At 38.4% G+C, this 27,098-nt stretch overlaps 1 protein-coding gene across 1 annotated transcript in view; it reads right to left on the bottom strand.

Annotated features, from left to right (window-relative positions):
* Positions 1–27,098, bottom strand: part of DCC (DCC netrin 1 receptor) — a 428,960-nt gene that overhangs the window by 224,471 nt on the left and 177,391 nt on the right. The window contains exons 7-8 of the mRNA XM_034072648.1: positions 7,783–7,937; positions 5,936–6,056 (exon numbers count right to left, since the gene is read on the bottom strand). Coding sequence (XP_033928539.1) covers positions 5,936–6,056; positions 7,783–7,937 — 276 coding nt within the window. The remainder of the gene's footprint in view (positions 1–5,935; positions 6,057–7,782; positions 7,938–27,098) is intronic.

Raw genomic sequence — 27,098 nt, forward strand, 5'->3', positions numbered from 1 at the left:
TGAAACTTATGAGTGGGATTTTTAAATAGTCTCTCACTTCTTTCCTCTGCTCTGTCTCTGCCTACACAATGCAAAGTAGCTCTGTGAAATTTGTTATCTCTAATTCAGGGCATAAAGAGCCAACCGAACAGACACATTGTAGCTTCCTCTGTGAAGACAAGATCAGGATTATTAGCACCAAGATGTATCTGCCAAGCTGCTTTTTAAAATTTCTGACGAAGAACATTTCTCATCACTACTTTTTCACTGTTCTACCAATTGTTAAAAAAAAAACCCTGTTTTTCCTGATACTTGAAATCGTGGAGTTTATTTTAGAGTCATTTTAAGGCTAACCATAAGTAAGATTAATGTACATTGTTTAGTCTTCCAACAGACTTGAAAGGACTAAAAATATGAAGTTTTAATGCCAATATAAGCTCAGTTTTTAGTATAGAGATTGATTTTATTTTGTTGCTTTTTTAATAGGAAGTAATTATTAATATTATACACTATACTACAATTATAAATAATCATTAATATAAGTAATCTATTAAGTAATTATAAAGAATACTAAATAATACTTATGATAACAAAGAAAAGGTACATGGTGCCTCACAGAATGTTTTTGTAATACGAGAAAGGAAGGTTTTTGAAAATTATTTGATTCAACCCCTGTTTATCCTTGGCAAAAAGAGTAATTCGTGGGTTTCCCAGACTCAGCCTCATTATACAGAAATGCAAAGTCTTGTGCGTGCAAAAATCTAAAATCTGCTAGCTGTTAAGCTGAAAATCTGACATGAGAAGGAGCTATGCAACTTGTAAGTTGAGGAATTAAAAAGAATGAAATACGTGATGAAAATGACAAAGTGAATGGCAGAGAAAGCTGAGCCCAAGCACCAGGGCTTGGAGTTCAGCACCCACTCAATGAGGACAAGTCACCAAGGACCAGCCTACCCATGACCATCAGCTCTCTGTACCTTTTCCTGTCTCCCTGCAACACCTGTCTTTGGACATTCTTCAGCATCTGGAGATCACCAGTGTATGGATATGCAATCTTTTCTTGAAATAATCTGGGGCTGTGTCCCCTCCTTGCTTGGCAGCACAAAACACCCAGGTACTCATTAGTTATACTGCATAAGAGATACTTTTCTTTTTTGCTCTGTTTGCCAACTTACTGCTGCTTATAATGCCAAGAGTGTAGCTTGATCTACAGCACTTTTACCAGTCTCTGGGTGAGGGTATACTCCTGAGATTCTAAATTTTCAGTTTACCTAGAAAGAGATATTTTGCCAGCCATAGTTAATAATGATACTACCCTATAGACAAGTTGATTATTTCAGCGCTGTTTTTATCTGATCTTCCATCTGCTATAATAAAACTATTGCTTCACATATCTTGTGAATATCTGAAGGATCAATCTGTGAGAAGCCACTGGCATAAAGCAAATTATGGTCTGGGTGTTCCTTATAGGAAGACTTTCCTCTGGGACACTCTCCTCAGCTGAAGTTATGCACATCCATCACTCAGCACAACGCTGTTCTCTATTCATTCTTTAGGTGTGCAAATAACAGGTTTTATACAGCCATAAAACCAAGACAGCTGAGATATCTTTCGTCTGCTTCTTCTTGCTGAGAATTTTTTTCAGTGCATGTAACCATAAACACATACTGTAGGCTTTATACCTGGTACTTGCTCAGTATGATCACACATTCACATAGACTGCACAATGTCCCTTTAGCAGAGTTAAGGAGAAGAAATAGAGAAAGCCAAGCAGCACAGTGGCCTGATAAACTCAGAATGTATGTGCTGGGGATGAAAGAACTGAAATCCTTAAATCTGACTCATTTACTGCTTTGTTTTTTACAGAAATAGGAATCCCTTAAAGTTGCTTCTTGTTTTTCTTCTTATAAAATGGTGAGCAATCTCTTCCTAAGAGGGTAACATTAAGATTGTTAATGGGAAGAAAGGAAAAAGGTGTAGAAACATCCCAAGCACCTTTTTCCCAAGTATGCTGGCATCAACAAATATACTTTGATTTATTGACTAACTTGTGCATACAGACCAGCAACTGTCACTTATACTCTCATTCATAATACATTATTAAGTACAATGCCTCTCTAGTCATGATCTCAACTTAAAAGGACAGAGATTTTATATTTCTCAGGGAGCTCGTTGTTTTTTTATAGTCTAAGCAACAGATATCAAAATAGTTATAAGCATCCTACAGCCACATGTGGAATACTAGAAGTGTAAGCTGTTAACTGGATGAGCTCGCAGCCTTCTGGATTTCACTTCTCATTTCAGTATTGTCTGATTATAATTTAGCATCACAGCCTCTGCAAGGGGTACTTTCAGTCTCAGTCTGAGCTCATTTATATTTGCTTAATGACATCTTATGTGCTGCCCCTAGAGTTAAAGGTAGTCAGCAGTGGATGTGAATCATAGAATCATAGAATAGTTAGGGTTGGAAAGGACCTTAAGATCATCTAGTTCTACCCCCCCTGTCATGGAGAGGGACACCTAACACTAAACCATATCACCCAAGGCTTCATCCAACCTGGCCTTGAACACTATCAGGAATGGAGCATTCACTACCTCCCTGGGCAGCCCATTCCAGTGCCTCACCACCCTAACAGTAAATAATTTCTTCCTTATATCCAATCTAAACCTCTGCTGTTTAAGTTTCAGCCCGTTACCCCTTGTCCTGTCACTACAGTCCCTAATGAAGAATCCCTCAAAAGCATCCCTGTAGGCCCCCTTCAGATACTGGAAGGCTGCTATGAGGTCTCCACGCAGCCTTCTCTTCTCCAGGCTGAACAGCTCCAACTTTCTCAGCCTGTCTCCATACGGGAGGTGCTCCAGTCCCTGATCATCCTCGTGGCCTCCTCTGGACTTGTTCCAACAGTTCCATGTCTTTTTTATGTTGAGGACACCAGAACTGCACACAATGCTCCAGGTGAGGTCTCACAAGAGCAGAGTAGAGGGTCAGGATCACCTCCTTTGACCTGCTGGTCACACTTCTTTTGATGCAGAATCTACATATTGGCATAACAACAAAGGTAATAACAGCAATCTCATTGTATCCTTCTACCTAATTAAAACTTACAAAATCCCACAACAGAACTTACACAACATATTTAACTTACTAGGTGATCCAAATTATTTGCAATAAATAAAAGCAAATACTAACTGTAGTCTTATGAATTACCATCAAACAAAAAAGTAGTGACTGCTTTACCCTGATGTAAGTTTGGCATAGAAATCATTGTTAGAGTAAATCATTATTAGTTTAATGACGGGTTTTGACCCTGACTTTCAGGAAAACAAAGCTCAGATAAGCATTCAGCGTGTCTCCTTTTAAGCCCCTTCTACATTAATGGCTGCAGAAAGAGAAGATAGCTATTAATGAGTATATAGAAACTTCATGAGGCTCTCATAAAAACAAATGCATGCTGAGCGTGATCCAGCAAAATCAAAGCTGAGGGGAGTACGCTCCTCCTGCCATGGCCAGCCCCAGCACTTCATTTGTATTTATAGCTGGCTTCTCCACCATCTGTGCATGCCGGCCCTCCCTTCATCTCAAAGGAATTGGAATAGCATTGTTTGAAGATCTGATTAAATAGTCAGAAAAGAGTAATCCATCACTTAAAAAGGGAAATGGAGACAATTTACAATGGTGTCCTGTAGCTCTTTAGGACTTTTTTTTTATTTTCTTCTATTTTAATTTTAATTCAATGCCAAACATAATAAACACTAACACAGAACGTAAAATTTACTGACAGCATTTCACTTGCAATGACTAGGTGGGAGCAGCAATGAGTTGCCCATTTTCCCTCAGGATGATGCTAGCACCAGATTAAAGTCCCCTATAGTAGGAGATGGACTGCTTCCTTCAGATGTTCATGTGTCTAAATATAATCCAAATATATGAACTGCATGTGAGATTCAGCTTAAAAGCAAGCAGAAGGAAAGAAACAAGCCCCAACCAACCAAACAACAAAATACAAAGGCAAGACAAATTTGCGCATCCCCACAGTGAGATCTGAAGTAGAGCAAGTTGTTTCTGAGTAGGACGATGATGATTCTTTTTTCTGCCACTGAAATATGTTTGTCTGTGCCTTCTCATTTTCACACTTGACTCCAAGGGAAGATAACCTCATCATCATCTCTAGTGACTGCACCTGGCAAGATGCTGCACCACACCAGGCAGAGGGCAAGTAAAGAAGTGGGAACCCAAATAAATGTCTGCCCCTTGATCCTGATACCCAACCACCAAGCTTAGTTAGCCAATGAGTCCTGCAGAGCTGAGCAAGGAGGGACCCCAGCCTGCAGAAGGACAATGATAATGACTCTGTGGACATGACATTCCTTCTCTATTTACCCACACCCACTCCTTCCTGGATGTCTCACCAAGCTGCATGGTTCCAAGGCTGTGAAGTGTCTGGGGCATGAGCATCTAAGGGAGAGGGAGAGAGTGGCTGAGAGGTCTCTGATGGATGCCCAGTAGCTGCTGGAATTGCTTTCAGGTAGGAGAGAGGAAAGAAAGAGAACACGCTGAAAGAGATACTGAAAATAAGGGGAGGAGGAGTGACAGGAATCTTCAATGATGTAAAAAATCCATGTTCAGCCATGCATGTGGGACCAAGAGAGAAAATAGATGGAGAAACCTTAACCCAGCTCATATTTGCATCTGCCTGAAGTATTGCATAAACAGGACTTTGAAAACTGGGGATCTCTGGATTTCAGTGGTGCTTACTCCTCACTTTTATCTACCAGATGATCTCAGCTATGTCTATGCGGTACTGCTGCCTCCCCCTGTACTACCCAGAACCACTGCGGATAACAGCGCTCATAACACAACAGGTTGCAGGACTGGACTTTGACAAATCTCAACGAATGTTCCTACTCAGTGTTCAGACAGGAGTTCCTAAGAGTCAGACCACTGCAGCTAACAAGAACATGGACTGCAGCCATACTTATTTCTCTATTTCCAAACAACCAGATTTTTGGCAAAGCTTTAAAACTTTACACTGATGCTGTGTGGAAGCTTTTCAAAGTATTTCCCAAAGAAATACCATGATATGAGCCATCAGACTGATTAATTGATTTCAGCAAGGTTGTCTTGACAATTTGCGGTCTACCAAGATTCTGCTCTTCTCAATCCAAATCAGAGAAAGAACAATGCTTCAGCACACTCTTCTGTTCCCATTTTACTGCCATAATCCATGAGAGGTAGCAAGTGTAACCTGCAGCCCAGTGCAGGTCATTAATCATTTATAACCCAGAAACTTTGACAGGCTTTTATCTATGCTTTACGTATCATCTAGTTTAAGATGAAGACATCTTTCTGTTGCTTAAAAACCCATAAAGTAGTAAACACTTAATCTGCTGCACAGTGCTGTCCATAAAACCAAACACGTATTAATTTCCCAGTAACAACAACAAAAAGCAACATTCATCCTGTCAGCACGTAGACACAAACATTCTGATCTCAATGGCTGGCTGCACTTGATATCCCACTGCCAAATTTCTTTTTCTTCCCTTTTTTTCTTCTCTTCTCTTTCCCTGACACAAGTGTTCTACAACAGCTTAATGCAGGACTACATAGGATAAAATTCTCTGTTGCTTATGGACTACTTTATTTCATCACCACACCAGTTTGTGATCACCTCGTATTCCAGCAGAACAAAGCTCACTAATACATAGTAGGGCATTGCTGTTGGCTTTTCATGCAGGTTTAGCGAGCCTCCAGAGCAATTTTGAGGACAAGGCCAGCATTTGTAATTGCCTCAATGAACAAAATACCTCAAACTATCTGATAGCCTGGACATGCTTTTAACTACAGCCAGCCAGCTGGATAAGTAAGAGGGAGTAAAGAATAGTAGCTGCTCATTTGGGATTTTTTTGTTAATAGCATTAATTACATCTACAATTCTGTATGTCCTTTGCATCTTACCAGGCTCTGGGATGATTAGCTGTGCACTGGCCTGTGCGTTTCCAGCTTCATTTTCAGCTACACACTGATAAAAACCTTCATCTGACTTTACCAAGCCCAGAATCCTTAAGTTGCTGCCACCCTAGAGAGAAAACAAAAGAGAAAGCAAGGAAGTGGAGAGAATTAATTAGAAAAAACACCATCCAGAGTGAACGTGGATTATAAAACCTTTCCAGAATGGCTATTCTGTGAAACACGGTGCTGTGTATGTAATCCACCTCACATAGTCCTGATCCTTGGAGACACATAACCATAAGCACTTTCATTAGGATTGTCTTGACACCTTGTAATCTTTGCATTTTGTATGATAGTGCCTATGGCCCAAGGGTGAATTCAGTTTCCTGCACAGAGTCCATCCAACGCCTTTCTCAAGCTCCAAATTGCAGCCATCACTTGAATAGTGCTCTGAATTTTGTCCTGGCCCTTCGCTGCAGGGAAGATTTAAAAGAACTTTCCCCTTCTGCATCTTTGAACAAACACTATTCTGAAGGTCAAACCCTGCATATGGCTTGAGGCCTGGAGATCCTCAAGAAAATGTCATTCTGCACTTACTTCATTTGAAACAGATTTAACTTTTAGCTTTTGTTAGCACAAGCTGAAACCAATTAGGTTGGGTAAAAAATCTCAGGTGAGGGGTATTATCTGGCTGAAATGAACCTTCCATTAGTTATTAAGTGAAGTCATTTTTTAACACCTTTACCACACATCCATGACAGCAGAAGAGACCTGTCTTTTCTCTGGACAGCTTCTGTCTGCTTTCTAACAAGCAACAATATTAAAAAAAAAGGTTGGATTTCTATTGCATACGGCAGAATAAGCCTATCCTGCATGAAAAACATATTACAAAAGCTTTTTTTTGTGATAAGTAATTGAAAGACATGATGATAATCAATATTGTTTGTTACAAGGTAAAAAATTAAAAAGTGCTGAAGTAAGCCCTGTCTCTGAACCAGCCACAACTTGTGGCCTACAGGCATCTTCATACAGCTAAAGAGGTGGTCCCCAACATCCCTCCTTACTTACAAGTCAGTTACAAGTGGCACTGCTTTCGGCAGAGGACAGCTAGATCACTCCTTTCATAAAACACAGCATAAAGTCTTAGCCCATGTAATAATGGCATTTAAACTAAAGGAGATTGTAATCCTGGACAGGGATGTTACTTTGGGTAGGGCACAAAACAATTCCCTTTGAAAAACTCTAATTACGTCAAATGGGACTTTTCAAAAGGACCTATAGGGACAGGACAAGGAGTAATGGCTTTAACCCGCCAGAACAGGGGAGACTGAGATGAGCTCTTAGGTGCAAGTGCCCTGTGAGGGTGCTGAGACACTGACACAGGGTGCCCAGGGAAGCTGTGGTTGCCCCATCCCTGGTAGTGTTCAAGGCCAGGTTGGACACAGGGGTTTGAAGCAAGCTGCTCTCGTGGAAGGTATCTCTGCCCGTGGCAGGGTTTGGAGACGGATGAACTTTAAGGTCCCTCCCAACCCATTCTATGACTCTTAACCCCTTGTACCCATCTACTATATCATTTGAGATCTAATATTTTGTTTACCACTGACAATGGTGACGGAAGTAACCAACATGGTAGATAATATTATCAATAGCAACTCATTCAAGTATCACTAGAATTCAGGCAGTGTCAACATATGTGACCAAGCACATCCCAGTGCAATGCGCCTAATATATATTCCCAATATTAATTTGGGAAGACTAATATGCTTGTGAAGGCAACAATTGTATCAAAAATCACAATACATTTCAGAACTTGATTTTAAAAAAAATCTAGTAAGTGAAAGCCAGATAATTACCACTATCTGAAAATAGTCGCTGGGAATGACCACTTCTCCATTCTTGATCCACTCCACCATAGGAACAGGCTTACCAGACACAGTACATTCAAACTCAATATCCATACTCTCGTAGGCATAAATATTTGAAGGGTGAACTAAAAACCACGGTGGAACTGCAAAAAGGATGGGAAAAAAGTGTCAATGGGTAGATATAAATTAAGGCTTAGAAAGTCAATAATTTCAATGAGCTTGAAGAATATTAGACATAAATAGTAAACATTTCTGTAATTCAAATTATTCTCTTTGACCCTAAGCCTATTAAAAATTTAATACCAGGGAAAATATTTGCTCTAGAAAGTACACTTAAACCATCAATGTTTTGAAGTTTTTCTTGGTTTTTTTTTGTGTTTTCCCCAAATGGAATAATTAAAAGCTCAATTTAGAAGACATGTAAGATAATATTGTCACTAAGTGAATATAGGGGTAATGAAATCTAATTTGTTTCAGAGGATCAGATGCCAACTGTTTATAACAAGGTCCTACAAGTCAAAGTATGGACAGCTACATGCAGGTACAAGACAAGTTCACTGACAAAAGATACAGAATTACAAATATTTAGAGACATTTGCATGTAACCAAGAAGAACTTCTGACTCAGTTTAGAGAAGATGAGGAGATAATCAATAACCAGGAAATCTGTCCCTAGTGATTGGAAGAAGAAAAAGGTTGAATAATCTTTGCCAAAAATAAATTCTTATTAAGCTGGCAATTATCTGTTGCCTTGTATTACTATAATGTATTCACAGTTTTTCAGTATGCTATATGATATGCTAATTTAATTTAATTTCATCATTATTGTACTACTAGGATGATGGAAATCAGCAATTTGAGAAAAACTGCTAATAACATTACATTTCTAATAAGCCTCCCCCGCACTGTGCTGAAAAGCACACGCAAAAACTCAGCAGCCTGCGTACATTCTACCAGCTTTCGTAGGCGAATGAAGGTCTTGGTTTTGAATACCCACAGTTGCCACAAACCCAGAATAGATTAATTCCTAAGTACCATCCATGACTTATTATTCCAGACAGAAAATCCAATTGTATTTCTCGAGCCATCATTCCCAATGTCTGATTATAATATTTATAAAGCCATAATATTAAAAACCCCTCTAAATTAAAAGAAGGTGAAGATTATAAAATAAATTGCAGAGAAAAAAAGCTAAGAAATGTTAGAATGGAGGCTGCCCTCACATCCCTAACTCAAACCTCAGGTTTGCAAGGATTACAGCACGCTCTTCAATTACACAATAAAATTTAGCTTCTTTGCAGTCTCCCTCAGGGATATAGGAGGACCCCGCTTGCTGAAAAAATGATTCAGGATTAATTTCAAGCTTCCTATTTAGAACACAGCTTCACACTATATAGTTTTTGGACTTTTCTGCAAACAAAATGATTCATTTCCCTGTGTTTTGTTTTGTTTTTTTTTTTTTCCCTCTGGCTCCTATTTTGACAACACCTGCATGAGCCACATATGTGTTTAAATTCATAGGAGTTAGACACTAAGAGGTGCTACTAGCCAAGCTACCAGTGATAGGGCAGAAGTATCCCCACTTTTCTTGCCTGGTTCGGTGTGATTTAGTACTCAATATACTAATGTGGTGGTTTTGGCACATCAGAGCAAAACGTCTCATTAGGGGTGCAGAAAAAGATGAAAACAGTTGCAGTATCTGAATGCACAGTGTGACAAAACCCATGTCCAGTAGGAATACTATGACAGATGTACCAATAAGTTGTGTTCTTCAGGATTTGTATTTCAGCATCTTAACCACAAATCTTTCTTTTCTTTATATATATATGTATATATTTTATTGACAATAGAGTTTCCAGCTTTGGCAATAAATGAAGACAGAGTCCTAGACATCACCACCTCTTCAATCATACGCTCCCAATTAATCCTAAGTGCTCTCCAAACTTGCAGGTACAAATACTTTCTGGGAAATGAGATTACTTAAAAACTGCGTACAATGCACAAACTCAAAAAGATCTGAGTAAGACTGCAAAGATTTTGTGTCCATCTTTTCCTGATTTGAGCAACTGTTTCTGTTTTTGAGCTAAGTTGCCTACACCTAAATAAGCATATGCCCTGGGCGCCTCCAGCACTGGTTTCATGCCTCATTTTCCCTATTCCTCTTTCAGCTTGGTCTCTTGTTTTTCACATATTTAATAATTTAGGATACCTGGAAGATCCCGATCCAGTTCAGCTCAAACACAATAATGCAAATTAAAACTGATGAGGTGTCCTGATTAACTTAGCTGCCTAATTTCCTACCAAAAAGGCTTAGATGTATGAATTTGGCTTAGAAACACTCCAGGATGGACTCTTCTTGATCTGTGGCCATACAGACATTAAATCAGGGTCTCCACACCACACAGTCACAATACAGGAAATTTAGTAAACAGTTTGTTAACTAAAACATCACTCATAAGGGAAAGCTAGTGACTAGGATGATGATTAAGATGATTTAAAAAAAAATAGTCTCACTTAAATTAGAGATATATGAAAGACAGTTTTGTGGCTGAGTTATGGAGAATCACCATTGATAGTATGGCTCAAGAAAAAATAAACAAAGCCCTTATGTAAGAAAAACTTGAATTAAAAAAAACATAAAGCAGAATCACGTTTGTATATTAATTTTTAACACTTTCTCTTTTTACACTAGAATCCTAGTATAATTTATTTAACAGGCTCACTGAAAAACACCAGTATCTATGTAGTTTATAAACCATGTCATTTTTCAGCACTCTCACAAAATTATAAACTACTCAATCTTCATTAGCGCAGTTTATTGTGATGTCACCAGAAGCCTGCAATTAATTTATAGACTTGTAATTCACGGATTCACACATGTTATTCTTTACGACAGACGCTCCAGGACCCTGACCCCACTTTCCTGCAGCTTTTCATTCTCCAGAAGAACTGGTGCTCCTCTCCCCTCATCTCTCTTCCCCTTATTTTGTTAATTGCTGGTATTTTTCCAGGCTGATAGAAAGCTTGATGCTGGGTTGCTTTTTTTTATTTTTATAATAATTCATTTTCAGTATACGCATATCTGGGTGTTGAGTTTCACACAAAACTGAGTGTATTTAGCAATTATAACTCATTCACCAACACCTTTCCTACAGTGGGAGAGGTGTGCCCTTATTTTCCTTAAGGACACCATTAAAGTGAGTAATTTGCATAATTACGTTGGCAGAAATTATGCAGTATTAAACACAGGTAAGACACCGCAAATAAGGACAACCTAACACCCCCAGGCAGACAGATGTAATACATTAAGACTGGAAATATGTATACATGTATATATAAAATGTCAAGCACTTTAAATATACATTCTATAAATATTTTATATATTCAATAAATGTCAAGCACTCCCATATTTGCTCTCTATGTGTTTTTTCTCAGTACTGAATATTTTAAAGGTATGCATCAGCAGAAGGCTGGTGAGGTGGGTTGCAAAGGAAATAAAAACACATGCTGTTTTCATGTTCCTTCTAATTGCATTGTGGCAATCTAAAAAGGCTTGAACAAACAGCAGATATTTTTTCTTCCCGAACTTAAAATATTTCACAGAAATATGTTGCGGTTTTTTTGGGTTGTTTTTTTTTTTTTTTTTTTTTTCAGAAAATGCCTGTGAAATGTTGGAAAGTGGGAGTTTAGTGAGATTTTTCTGGAACAGCCATGGATCGTAGGATGCTTTTATTGTTGTACTTTGCCCTGGCTCTGGATGAAAGCCTTAAAATTCTATTTTCAGACAAAGATAATTTAAAATAACAACTCAGAAGGTCATGCTTATTCTACATCAGGATGAAAACACATTTCTAAACACTTTATTTTATGTGAACCCAGGCCCATCAAAATGTCCCAGTCACAGACTTAGTGTACTTTATGCTAGATATTGTACCACAAAAGGGAGGAAAAACTCCAAAAGGTTAATGGAGACCTAGAAAAGAAGATGTCCATGAGATTTAAGGGATCATATCAACAACTGGATCAAAGTCATTTGGATAAAGGATTAGGACAGACCCCAGTGTGTAACCCTATTGACACAGGAGGATTTTTTTGTGCGTGTGTGAGTGACATAACTTAAACTAAATAAAAGATAGGACCCATTTTGCAGTGAAGTAGTTTTGTATAAAAGCATACAAAGAGTTTAAATTTCTTGGTACTACAGTACACTTTGTGGGTGCTTAGTCACCAAGGCTGTCCCCCAGCAGGCAGCACATCACTATCACAGGCTCCAAGATTTATAATGCAGTAACATATCATGTGCCAGCAGATCCCACACACCTCTGGGAGAGGATGAGTGCTTTGTTTCACTCAGTGAGAGAAAAAAGCAGATTTTAAAATTAAATTTAATGTGTATACTCCCTTAAAGATCATGCCATAGCCCTGACCTTCACTTAGAAGAAGATCCTTCAGATGAAGAACACGCTCTAAAGTCTGTCTTGTTGGTAGGTCCCTACTGAAGCAGATTGTCATTTGCTGTGGTCTTTTAAATAACTCCTTGAAAGGGTGTGTAGGAATTCCACAATGCCTTGGGATGCATGTGTGGGTCTGGGTCTCAAACACCATCTTCAGACAAATAGGTTTTCCCCTCTAAGGGCCATAGCAGGCTGTATTTATTACCAAAAATGTCAAAGATTGGTTGTAATGAGCCTGTAGCAGAGACTCGGAAACTAATCGAATACTTGCCAGTAGAAATAGCTGGTTTAGGGAGATGTGTGTTGGGATGACCTCCCTGTTTCTAGAAATACCTTTTCTAAGATGACAGCTGATCTTGTGACAAGAGGGAACAATTTAAACTCCAAGAAATGTCAGCATTTCCTAATGAAAAGTGTCTTCTCTTTGCATGTTTGAATAAGGAATGTGTTTCTACTGACCCAAGAAAGGTAACTGCTGTCAGCAAGTGCCCAGCCTTGTCAGCCTTCACATGGGAAGACTTTAGATTGCATGTTCTTAAAAGCTGACTTTGTTGTCTCATAGATTCAAATAGTTCTTAAAATATCCCTTGTACTTTTCACTGCTAACTTGCGCAAACCATGAATTTGGAATAAATTTGCATCAAGTGAACGTGCTAGGTTGTGCCTGCCTTAAGGGGAGTCAGGACAATCTAACTCAAACCCACTAGAGTTCCTCCAGATCTAAAATTGACAATAGAATTGCATTTTTATATAAACCTATTTTTTTTCTACATTTATATATACAACTCACATGTTTACTACTCTTTCCTGTTATATACGGTAATTCAGGAACAGTTTCTGCAAGAAATTAAAGAAATAACTCTTTATGGTGTTACAATGCATGACTCTTCAGAAAGAGGATGAGGCACAAAATCCTAAAATTCCACTAACATGTCTTAAAAAAATAGTAGTTTATGCCTACTATCTTTCTATCTCTTACTACAGCTCTGTATCCTAGTCTTACTCTGAACTCCATGCTTGAAAAGCAGAAAGAGAATATGATCTCAATGTATATTCCCTCAGACCAGCCTTGAAGAAATAAAAGAGAAATTAAGCTGTTATTGTATATAAAAAATCATTCTTCACTTGAAGAAAGGTATTACTTATTTAATGTTTTAGATTGTTTGCATGCTTCTTTAGTTCTTAATATGAAGGTCAGCTTATGCCATATACAGCAGAAGCTCATGGTTCCCAGGAGAAAAAGAACTGAGCCTCAAAAAATTCAAATAGTAAATCATCACAGTCCCATGGGCATGAAAGTGGAAGAGATGAAGGGACGCTCCCACAACCAGAGCTGGGCATTTGTGGTCAAAGCAGTCTCACCTAAGACGTGCATCCCACTTTGTACTGAATGTATTAGAAAGGTATTTTAATCATCCTGAATCTCCAGTTCTGCAGCTAACCAAGATGTGTCCGTGTCCCTCAGCATAACTCAGAGCAGCTTTTAAGCTTCCAAAACTACCCATGGATTCAGAGGTATCCATACAGCAAAATACTGGGAGCTGAACAGGGACTGGGGAGAAAAGACTAAGAAAGGAGAAAATCCACTAGAAGAGAGAGGGTAGAGAAAAACACTTCTTTCCCACTTTGCATTTTCTAAGGTTGTCTTTAGACAGCTGAAAAGCTGCTAAGCCTTCTACTCTAGCACTATATAAATGAAAAATAATCAAAATAGGAGCTTTTATTTTAATTGACTACATTACTAAATGTACTTCTATTAATGAATGCACTGATGACATGCTTAAGGAAGAATACAGTTTCAGTTTTATAAACAAAGGTAAAGATTCTTCATCATTACATCCAGAAAACAGTGAAAATCAAAGCTTAACATTGCTCCCACTTCTGTTACCAAAGGAACAAATCCTTATGAAGTGCCGTGATGACCTGTGTTGTACTTGCAGCGCTAGAAGTCTTAATCTTATCTACATAAAAAGATAATTTTTCTCATTTATTTCAGGGGTACAGCTTCTCACCCTTGTGCAGAGGAAAAGGAGGGACCATTTATGTATGAAAAATTCATTATTGTCTCTGCAATGGTTCAAATAGCAGCTATCATAGCAAAACTCAAAAGAAAAAAGTTTACTTGAAAAGTTTTCAGACAGAGTCAGAGCAGGAGTGAAGGACAGTTTCGCTGAAGGATCATTCCTCCATGATAATCAAGTATAAAGAGAATATTGGAAAAAGGACTCTTAGTAATTTGCATTAAGAAAGATTTTGTTTACACATCAGGAATCAAGTTAGAAGCTCCTGTCACAAAATATTAGTAGTTGTGTCATTTGCCTTTTTCCTAAAAATTAGTTTAAAAAACTTGCCAAGGGCATAATGTGTGTCCCATAATAAAAGAATACAAAGCCTCTGGAGATATTTTGGAGGGAAGTTTGCATGGTCAGGTGGCTAATCACAACTTCCACTTTATTGCCCTCCTGGTAGCCAGGCCCTAATAAATTCGGCAAGGTTGCTAATGACCCTACGAAATAGCTAAGAGCTCCATCTGGCTGCTACTGGGCTACTGCAACATCAGCACCGAGGAGCAGATGCAGCAGTTAGACGTGTTCATCCTCATGGAAAAAGGCTATAAAGTATTGAAACCAGATCACTGGAGGACAAGTTGCAAGGTCTGGAATGCACGCACACATGCTCATCTACAAGTTTCCATACAGTACACTCTATATAGTTTCTAGCTCTTACCCAATATTGTTCATAGCCACTTTGTAGATCACTATATTCTACCAATGTAGAATATTTCAGGATTAATGTAAATCTTCATAGATTTCTGAATTTATGGACAAATCATGAGCATACAACTTCCAAATGGACCATAACACTAAACTGTTGTTTTAATGATATTTTGGAGCACTTAGGAAATAGGACTTTCCTGCCACCACTAGAGGAGTTGGACATGGAGAGAGGACTTTTTCCACATTAAAGCATTGCTTCATGTATGATCACCAAGGTAAAAACAACATAAAGGTGAAATAAATTTCCTTGTTACAGGTAAAAATGTTGATCTGGCTCCTGAATGGGTTTTGCTAGCTGGATACCACAGAAGCAGGATGCTAACAAATGCTCCCTTTAAGTAAGGCACCACTAATGGACAGCCTGGGAAGAGAAAACTAAGGTCACAGATATCCATCAATTTATAACTACCTAAAGATTTTATTTTATTGCTGCCTTTATGACTTACAGTACAGAATACAGTTATTGACCACATACCATTCGCCCCAGGAACAAACGAGCATTTCATAATTGTGTATTGGGTCAGACTTTATCCTCAGACACATTAACGTTATTTCTGTCAACCTGTGTATCACAGGAACACATACATCACAGAACAGGCTTTCTGAAGGCTAATATGGTACCAACAATTAGCTAAATTTTGAGTAAATAACATGAAAGGGAAAATTAGGTTGTGAGGAATTTGCAAATACAGCTGCATTATCTCCATTAACTTCTTTATTTTCTAACAGTATTTTGCCTATGTGTCTAAGGATAGCCTAAATAGGAATTAAGTGAATGAAAAAAAGAAATCTCTGAAACATAATGTAAGGTCACAAATACTTTCTGAGGTCTCAGAAGGCATACTTGGAGGTTTTCTTTCTTTCCTAAAAGCATCTAGATACTCTGAGTTAACTCAAGATAAGTATTTATAGACACTAATCTTCATCTGATCAAGAAAACTGAAGAAAAAAAAGTATGCAAGAATATTCTACAACCTTTCCTTCCTATACATCTGTGCAAGAAGCAGTATTTGTGATTAGACGGAAAAATAACTGTTGACCCTGGATGCTCCATGATCTCTCTCCTGTTCCTCATGGTACGTTAAGGATCAGCGAACGATCTTCTCCGGAGTGCTCTGCTGAGATTCGTGCTGACACCAGCATGCACCATGCTATTAGACTTGATAATTGCAACTATAATGCTTTCCATTTTGGGATCTCAAAGCAATATGTAGACATTAAATAATTCACAAGCATTTTACACATAGATACACACACATAAAATAAATTACTTGCTCAAGGTCATGTAACATATCAGTGACAGATAATTAAAAGCCAGTGTAATTAATAGATGTCCCCGTGAGATTTCTGTATATGTAAGACTCCCTTCCCTCTCTAGCTGGAATGGAGACGCCTCTTTGCAGTGTGGATTTCCCAGGTTTACTCTCTGGAGCAGGGGCTTCATCTCTACACAAACTCCATGTTGGGCACTGGGGATCAGCTCTCATTTGAAGGTGGGTCAGTTTATGAGCCAGCACCACCCTGCTCCATACAGCTCTCCTCCTCCCCCAGCATTCATCATTAAAGTTAAAAGCAACTGCTGTACCTGTGTCAAAAAGGAAAATTGGAGAAGCTGAAAACTGAGAAAAATACAGTAGAAGCTAGAGGAACACAGTATGAGTTTATTACTTCTTCTGTAGCAACCCTGATCTCTAATAAAGACTTTTTTGATGTTTTTATTCATGATTTCATTCCATTTCCACTTTTGCAATGCAATGCTCTTGTGGAGGCACATTTTGTGGCTTTACCTAGGGGGAAGGAGCAGTGTGAGAGCGAATGTGGTGGTGGGAAAAGCACCATCAAAGCTCCCCTGCCATGAACCTCCATCTCTTGCTAGTGTCCCTTCTTTTTTCCATGACATCCCAGGGCTGAAAAACCCATCACAACAAACCATGGAAATAAGACTTCAGTGAGATAAAAGTGCACATCAGTGGGTGAAAAAGCTACTAACCATAATACTAGTATTCATTATATTACTACTTATGATATCATAGAATCAGAGAACCATACAATAGTCAGGGCTGGAAAGGAACTTAAAATCATTTAGTTCCAACCCTCCTGCCTAGGGCAGGGACACCTCACACTAAACCATGTCATCCAAGGCTCTGTACAACCTCACGTTGAACACTGCCAGGGATACAGCACTCACAGCTTCCCTGGGCAACCCATTCCAGTACCTCACTGCCCTTACAGTAAAGAATTTCTTCCTTATATCCAATCTAAACTTCTCCTATTTAAGTCTGAACCCATTACCCCTTGTCCTGTCACTATAGTCCCTAATGAAAAGTCCCTCCTGAGCATCCTTATAAGCCCTCTTCAGATACTGAATATTATTATATTAGTGTTAGTACAACTGAGCTGGGAGTTGCTCACAGCAGGTGTCTTTAGAAACTTATCCTGGCTGATGCTGTGTTTTTAATTCAGTAGCAAAATTTCCAAATGAAACTACCAGGAATTGAAGGTTTGCAGACAGCAGCTCATTGGATTCACTCAGTGACTCTGGCAGGTCCATACACAGACAGAGCATGGATCTGTGCTTGCTCGAGCATCAAAGAGCAAGGAAACTACTCTTTTACGTAGAAAGCCACCTCCGTGCTCGGAAATACAACAAAAAGGATAAAATACATTTTTTTAAAAAAGGCAGATCCTTTGTATTTTCCTTTCTTTTATCTTATTATTCACCAGACTCCTATCTCATAAGGAAAAATGTCATCAATGGATCACATTTCAATAACATATACACAAGCATGCAAGCTGGTTTCTGAAACAACCTGTAAATTACATCAAACTGTTAATCCACTTGAATTGCCACATTTGTAGTTTGCCTGGCAGACGGAAATTCTGCCCTGAGAAATTCTAGTGTGAAACACTGGCAACAGGTTGTCACTCTGCAAGAGGAAAATATTGAGAAAGTGTGCTGAAAAGATACTTATTTTTGAGCTATTTATTCATATGGCCTCAATCTTCATTTTATCACACTGTCTTAAAAGAAAGGAAAATGAAAAACTGAGGAGCAAATAGATAAAACAGAATATATATTACACTAGTATATATAATATTGGATGTATTACTGCAGTCTGTTACGATGCTTACTATACTTTCAGACCCCTTTATGTACCTGGCAAGTTAATGGGTGGAATCTCATGTCATTTATTCAGGCTAGTACATTAACTTTTAAATTATCCCATTCAAACAAAGTCATTAGCATAAACTGAGGACAGATGCTCAGAATGAGCATCCTTGGAAAAGAAAAGACTCAAGCCGTGCACAAAAGGCATTACTAACTAAGCTGCGTAGAAACAGAGAATGAAGAAGTCATTGTCAAAAAGTAATAAATCCTTCTAATTCCATAAAAAAAAACTCCAAAAGCAAAAAAACAACAAACAAAAAACCAAAACAAAATTAGATTTATACTGTCCACATAACTAAGGATGGGTTAGGAACTGCGTGGTAGCCATGGTGGTCACTGTCAGGTTTGCAAGCTCAAACTAAACTATGCTAAGTCAAACAAAAGTATGGCCCCCACTACAGACTAACACTAGCTCTTATTTTAGATGTCAGGCCAGTGAGTGCAATGTAGCTCTCTGCCCATGCTAGCCTTTAAATAAATAAATAAACAAACAGTAATTTAATCTTTCTTGTAGAGATAAGGTAAACAGCTAACAAGAGCTAGCTGTTAATGAAAGCATCCAAGAGCTCCCTTTAGTTAAAACCTAAAAGCATACGCTAGGCAGATTTATTTTGGTTTATTTGTGTAACAGTCCTACCTGCCAACTGAGTACAAAGATGAGAGCAGAGGCAGAATATGAATTATGGAAAAGAGTGAGGATGCTTTCAGTGCAGCTGGCACAAACCTCTCTCTCCTCCGGCTGCCCTGGCACTGGTCGACCTTTGTTCTCAGCACTAAAAGTGAAGTGCACATAGATGAAAGGGGCTCAAAGCAGCTTCATTATACTCCCCTGCTTCTGCTCTGGGTGAAGCAGTTGCAATTTGATCAAAGAGAAAGGAATCAACGAGCTCTAATTCAATTAGCAAACAAAAACGTCAAATGATTTTTAAGTAATCCAAGGTCACCAAGAATAAAAGTGACTGAGGCAGACATACACTGTTGGCCAAAATATAAATCAGACAGCTATTCTCTTGATAGCAGCTAAGCTGCCCGCTCCAGGAACCAAAAGTTTAAGTCTTTGGTTTTCATTAATTCACCTGTAAGGCTGGACTGAAACAACTGATGTCTCTTGTACCACATCCGAGGATGAAATGGGATGAAGAACTGCTTGTCCTGCAGGCATTGCCATACAGACCTTGCTACAGTGTTCTTTTGTCTGCGTGCAACCACCAAATTAGAGGGAAAAAAAATGCAGATAACTTTAGCAAAACAGGAAAAAGGACAGGATGTAGCCAGCTCATGTCCTGCCTCCCAGCCTTAAGGAAATCCCACATCTGAGCTGGCATCAGCCAAGCACCATGCCAGTGGAAGATGCCATCTCCTGAAACACACTTGCACTGCTCAAATTGCAGCCAGAAAAAGGGAATAACTGAAAACTGGGAAGAGCTAGGTTTTAGAAGACACTGTGCTTCATTCAGTTGCTTCCACAGGATAGGACACATTAATTTTTTCAAACTGATATAAATCAAGCAGTCTGTGTCTGCATAATGTCTGTTAGTACTCTGCTTCCTAATCTCAATGTTAACATAATGCAAACTACACAAACACAGCTTGAATGGACTGAGCTGGTTGAATTACTGTCAGCCCACGTCACGAGCAGTTCAGTTCTTGCAACTGCCTTAACCTTTGATGCAAAAGTAATAATAGTTTAATTGCTATGACACATTTTGCCTGTGATACTAATGGGTTTGCAATACCCAAGTGAAGGAGATTGACACCTTACTGTCACTTTACCAATGGGAAAATGAGAGCATGTGGAACAGACTTATCAGAAGGGTATGTTATGATGATCTAGTCCTACCTAATGTATAAATCAGACAGGACTTCCCCGAATTAATCACCTTTTGATTTACAAGGTATATTTTAGGAAACTCATTCATTTTCTCCCAGAGATACAAAATACGCTACAGCCCTAGGTACATTGTTCTACTGATTAATTATTCTCATTTAAGAAAAAAAAAGTATTATCTTACTACAAGTATATCCTTATCCTTTCTCAGCAGTGGATGTTCCCTGTATCTTTGTCAGGTAGGCTGTAAGGCTCCATTATTATATTTCTGTTCTTTGCACAGATAGTGACAGACCATGATCAAACCACTCTGTAACCTTCTCTGACAAATTAAATAAATAAAAGGGGCTCTTTCATCTTAAGTATATTTTGCAATTCTTTAACCAATCTTGTGGTTCACCCTGGATGACTTTATCACTTCTTTAATTTTCTTCTTGAATTAAGGATGCAATTATTCAGCAGGGTTTTTCACAATGAAAGGCACAGTGGTTCTAGTTTTACTTAAGGGTCCTAGTTTCATCAGTCCCCTAAATCACATCCACAGTTTTGTGTGCTGCATTGTGCTGGGTGGGATGTTCGGCTGCTCAGCAGACTTGACCTTCAAGACTTTCCTTGTCTGCATTTCCCAGTGCAGCCTGCAGTCTGTCCAGCTGGCCTCTTTAATTCAGAGGACACATCCACATCCATAACATTTGCTTGTACTGTGCTGCCATAATTACTTTGGATGAATCAGTGACATGTTTGTTCATTAATCCTGCTCTCACAAAATAACGTATCTGTGTTTGTGTTAACTATAAAGTTTGTCAATTCTCTTTCAGGTCACAGGTCAAAATATCAGAAAAAATACTTTAATCTCATGTGGAGCCCACAACCACTGAGGCATCCCCTTGGCCTTTTCAAACCTCTGCACACAAGCAGCTCCCTTCCAGGCTTCCACAATTTCCTACTATTTCAAGAATTACTAAGAAAGGAACATTCATAATTTACACACTTCATCAACCAGTTATTTTAAAGTTCTGGAATAAAATATATTTAGACAAGCTAATTTAAAATTATACATTTGAAGATGTCTATTTTAGGTGGCGCTTTTAGAATTTCGTGTTCTACCAGTTAACTCTTAATGAAGCTCCCCTAATTCAATGCTATACTCTGGGTAAATCACCCACCTTTTTCTCAGACTGCATGGAAAATTACAGATTAGTGACATTCTGTATATGAAAATACAGTCCAACAAAATACAGATCTGAGAAAATACAGGAGCTGTTGGGGGATAAACTACCACTTGAGCTGGTCATGGGTCCAGTTTAGTCCTGCTGCAAGCTTCCACTTGGACAGGAGACTGAGCCAGTAACAGCATGCTGGTCCCATGGTCCTTCCAGACATGGCAGCTCACTATGGGACATCTACATGATGCTCCAGTAACACTTAACCCCAGAATTTAAGGTATTCTTCAACTTGCAGCACAAATCTTGTCTGCTGCAAAACCCTGGGTATTTTGAAAGAATAATGGCATTAATAAAGCCCCTAATTGTCAAGCACATTTTCCTTCTACCTGATTGGCCTCTGAATTTTCTTTAATTTTGTGAATTTGAAACATTTTAAGCATGAATGTGTATTCTGTATCTACAGGCTTTACTGTCCACATAGAGCTTTTAGAGCTAATGTATTTTCAGGTTCAGGAAGGTATTAGCTCTTCCCTGGCCTTGGATAGGTGCAGGACCAAGAACTTCACAATGACCTCTCCTAGGTGCCTAGGAAAATGTAGCAGAAGCTGTGATACCCTCTGAGTGCCTTTTGGAAACTGTCAAAACCACAGTGCAGGACCAGAGAGGGGCTTTCTAAATCCACCCCATGTCCTCTGCAGGGCTGAGTTTGTGCTAGGAGCAATAACGATGAGAATCTCCATTCCATTATCCCAGCTAAAACAAGGACACTGGGAAAAAGCTGGCACAGCCTGGAGAGTGCAAGGTAGAGGATGGACCAGAGTTCCTCCAAGGATGTCCATCTTTGTCTCCATCATTCTTCTTGAGCTCTATATAGGATTACTACTCATGCCCCAACATTGAGATAGAAAGTTAATGATCATTACTTGGCATGAAGTGCCCAAGCACCTGTGTATTTCCTGACCAGTTTTCCTTTCCCAGAAATGAGCTGGTGTCAAAACACATAGGTGGATGAGGTGTTCAAAAAACACACAAAACCCCTCAGGTGAATTCAGGATTATGGCAGGTGTAAAACATTAAAACAACAATAAAATCAAAGTAAACTTCTCTGTTTTTACCATGAGGTCAACAGATTACTACTTGCACAATTCAATTTTGTGTATATATGAGTATGCAAGTGTATTATGTTTTTTTACAGGTAAAACTACTCTTAATATACTCACATGTATATATATATATGCACACATAAGTATGTACTTCCTCAGCTCACATTTATACTCCACGTATTATTTATGTGAAACCAACAGTGACTCAAAAAATACAGCTCCTCATTTCATTATCACTACTGCCCAATATTTTCCTGACAGTTATCTGAGTTATCTGTGTTTTCATGTGTGACCTACCTCAATGCACTGTAGCACAGCTACATCAACAGACTCAATAATACGCTGTGTCACAGAGCTTTCACATCTTGGTTGCAAATCACAGTTGGGCATCTCTAAAATGTTTTCAAATTTTATCTCACTGTTCTTGGCTTTTTGACTCCTAATTTTCTCCTAATATAATCTCTGCAATTTTCAGCCTATGATTGTTATCAGGAAATAGTCAATTACAGCTTATTGCACTTGCAACTTGGCTTTTTATTGTGTCTCTAAAAGATCTCAGTGCACCAAGAAGGCACAGGAAGTCCTTATATTCACCAGATAAGCTCAAATTTGTCTCCATGTGTGAAACCACCTTGCAGTTGAAGAGCCAGAAAGAGGCATTCAATTTGAGCAGAAATGGACATTCTGTAACCTTGAGTAGCCGTTGAGTGGTGGATCTTCATGGAGATCATCCAATGCATCATGGAAATGTATAATAGCATGCAAAGACTTGTGAGCAGCCGCACTCTACATACCCATGGGAAGCCTCTCCACCTCTGCCAGGCAGGTGCTAACCCACTTGTAGAGCTTCATTTCTATTAATGGTGCTGAAGTACCTCATCTGACTGAAGTTAAACAAGAGTTTTGCTGAATTAAGGTCACATTGCTGAATTTCAGTCTCTATCAGCAACTCTTCACTGAATTACTAAATCAATCCTCTACCACCGTAGTGGAAGCAGTGGATTGCTGGGAGTGCAGTCTCTGTTTAATTAAAAATTAAAACTGAAGCCATCACCATTACTGGTGATGATTAAAGTACCTGCAGCACCTTTTTCTACAAGGACAGCATTAACTTTAAAATCCTGAATGAGTATCAGCAGGAGCAATTAAACTTGTCCACGTATATATCTCAATCCTTCAGACACAATATTTACAAGCCTTAGTGCCCATTGCAGTACCACTTTTACAGCTCTTGTGTTCTCAGCAGTTTACAGAAGAAATAAAAGCTACAATCTATAACACTAAGGTGTTACCAGTATGATCGCAAACCTGCAGGCTCTGATTGTATTACTAGGATTAGTGTTTACTACTTCAAGTAATGCTCTTGACCCCTGTTTGATAACAGATATTTCATCTCCTCCATTCAAACAGCCTACTAATTCATGGACTGTGGGTAAAATTCATATAGGATCATTTCCTATATAAGGGAAATAGTGTTATATAAAGGAAATAATGTGATATATATATGAAATAGAGATAAAAAATAATGATTGTTTGTTTTGTTGAGGGTTTGCACAGAATCTAAGGATACATAGGCTCTCTGCTTAGCAACAAAATTAATTTAAAGAAGCTGTTAATTATTTTCACAGGAAAAGGTTACCTGTAAAAATAGAACTGGAAAGAGGTTCTGGGTTTCTCTCCCATCCACCATACAATTGCTCATACCTTAATTTATTCACAAGACCAAATTTTCATCTACTTTAAGTACTCAACTGCTGAGATTCAATACCAATAGTTCTGACAGCTGTCACTCCTCCCATCATCACTTAACAAATTTAGGTGTGGAGGGAAAAGCCAAGCTAGCACACAAATAGAGAGGCTTATTCTGCAACAAAGAGTTTAGAGATTTGGCCCTGTAAAGCCTCAGGAAAGTTGCAGTTTTAAAAGTGTAGATAAGGGGGAAAAAAAAGCTGATGGAAATAATGGTAAAATCCAGGTTGAGTTTTGAGGAATTATATGTATTAATCAAAATTCACTGCACTTCAGGGGATGTAAGGAACATAATTTATCAATTTATGAAAATGAGTTTTGATTCTTACTCATGTGTTTTATTTACTGAGGCAAGAAAACACATTCATACAACTAATTTCACAACGTGTACCCAACACTCTTGCCATAAGAACTGCTTTGCTGAAATCCTATCACTCCCTGAAATACCATCACAATGAAGCACTCTGCATAGAGCAAACAGAACATAAAACCTTTGCCTCTGCTGAGTAGGAGCAAGCTTGCAAGAAACCCTAACGGCAACCAAACTTTCATGTAAAACTCTTGTTTTAAACACACACTTTCTGAAAACAGCATAGAGACAGACAGTGGTCAGTGTGGAGAGGAAAACAAAAAAGATTCATGCAATGAAAACAAATCAGTGTGAAAAGAGAAAGTCTGTTTCTTAGAATTAGCACAAAAAAATGCACAATTCTGGCAACCAGATCAGACTCACCTGGACAAACCCACTAAGTAGCCACTATAGGTTTATTTCTGTTTCTCTTTTTCATATTCCTACTTTTTCCCTTTAATGGTTATATCTATCGGAAGTTATTGTTTTAATGGGAGGTAATGCACATATACTTGGCAGATAGCTAAGGTTTCACTCCTGTGTGTTCAGTTTCTGCCTCTTAAGGAAATGGACCACTACTGTAAAGTCCTTAGGATCACTTCCCGCGAATAGATATTGAAAATCAAGTAAAAGCTTCAAAGTAGAAATAAACTTGTTTTAATACTACACCTGAAAGCATGACTCAGCACATCATGTAAGCTATGGCTCTGTTTCCTCTGGGATATAACATTATTGCACCTGCAATGAGGGAATTTGGAACACAGTTTTATGAAATAGCATATAGATGATTGTTTTGCATTCTGCCATTTAATAGGTCTTCAGTACCCCTCAAAAAACACTATTCACACTCCTAGAGGTAACTGAGCTGCTGGAAAAGATATGTATGTTCTCAGAACAAAACACACATACAGAAAAATATAAATCCTGCATTTTCTCCTGTCTGAAGTTAACAGAACAAGATGTCCAGTACTCACTAACAAATACCTTTCAGGGCTTTGATGCAGAGCTGAAAACCAGGTTTGAAAGAATCTTGTATGTAAGTTTATATAATTTCTGCCACTTTATTAGATGAGCCCTCCTTTAGTTCTTCTCTCTTTTAAGTCTTCATTTTACTTTTTCCTTTTTTCTTTAATTTTTTTCTTTCTTTTCTTTTTTTTTTTAAGGAAAGAGAAGCCTTTTAAAAGAACTTACAGAGTAACATAAAAATACATTGAAGGCAAAAAACTTTGGTGAAAAAACTCCTGAGAAGCTTTTCCATTGAAAATTAAAAGCAGAGGTGAAGTAAAGAATAAAACATCTGACATTTCCCAGAAAGCTTTACAGGTATTTGAAGAAATTTGTCATTTGTCTGTAACATGAACAACTTGGGTTAGGAGAGAAGCAGATATTAGCTCATGTCCAAACCTCAGGCTACACTTCTCTTGAGGCTTTAATAAAGTTTGGAAAGTATTTCATTGTTGATAGGCAGCCATGAAAATTTGCTAAACTCTCTGTTCTGCACCTGAAGTATTTTGTTTTAGCACATGTTTGGTTTTAAAGTCTCTTCTCAATGGCTTACTGCATCAGAATTAGGAACTCTTTAAAAAAAGATAACACAAATCTCCTTCAAGCATCCCCCTGCTCCAGCATGAGGTCCTTTTATGGGCTGCAGAGGTACCCCTGCTCCATCATGGACCTCCATGGCTGCACAGGGATATCTGCTCCACCATAGACCTCTATGCACTGCAGAGGGATGTCCTGCCTCACCATAGTCTGCACTACAGGCTGCAAAGGAACCTCCTGAGCACCTGAAGCATCTCCTACCCTTCCTTACTCAGTGACCTTGGTGTATGCAAGGCTGCTTCTATTACACATTCTCACTCCTCTCTTCTAGATGTAGTTACATAGGTTTTTTTCTCCTTCTTAAATACTTTGTCCCAAAGGCACTACATCTGATACCTCTTATTCTTGGCCAATGGCAGGTCCATCTTGGAGCTGCCTGGCATCAGCTCCATCAGACATGATGGAAGCTTCAGCAGCTTCTCACAGAAGCCACCCACTCCCAAAACCTTGCTATATAAACCCAGTACAATATTGCCTTCTGTTAATAGATCCCAGTAACTTCTTTGTCATTGTACTCTATCAAAAGGCTAAAATGATGGCCTCAAGGATTTTCCTATTATAGTCACATTTACCCTGTATCTTGGTTCATTGCCTCCAGACTTATTTCACATTTGTCTATATTACACTGTATGTTTTCATGTAATTTTCCCAATAACCATGAAGCCTAAAACCTTCTAAATGTGGTTGCATTATTTCTCATTAAACACAAAATTGAAATGGATGACAAAACAGGTTCCAAACTGGAGTGGAGAGCATTAGAAGCCAGAAAAATCTTCTGTATGTACGTAAGACTATAATTTAGTCTCATTAGTCCAAATTTGTTATAATCAGATCTTTAACTACTCTTTCCATCCATTTTATTTAGGATATGCAATTATATATACATATATTAAATGTATACATAAATTCCCAAGTAAATAACTTACTTTCATGATCTTTTCATCTAGAATTACTACTTACAGTTTCTAATACACTAGCATTTTACCCACAATGTCCAATTTTACCATGAGTTAGTGTCACAACTCTGAACCTAACCTCAGAAATTTAGTTCTTTGACTACATGGCGAGCTTAGTAAATGGGTTGGAAAGACTCATAACATTCATTGTC

Source organism: Melopsittacus undulatus, chromosome Z (genome assembly GCF_012275295.1).
Source record: "Melopsittacus undulatus isolate bMelUnd1 chromosome Z, bMelUnd1.mat.Z, whole genome shotgun sequence".
NCBI classification, from domain to species: domain Eukaryota; kingdom Metazoa; phylum Chordata; class Aves; order Psittaciformes; family Psittaculidae; genus Melopsittacus; species Melopsittacus undulatus.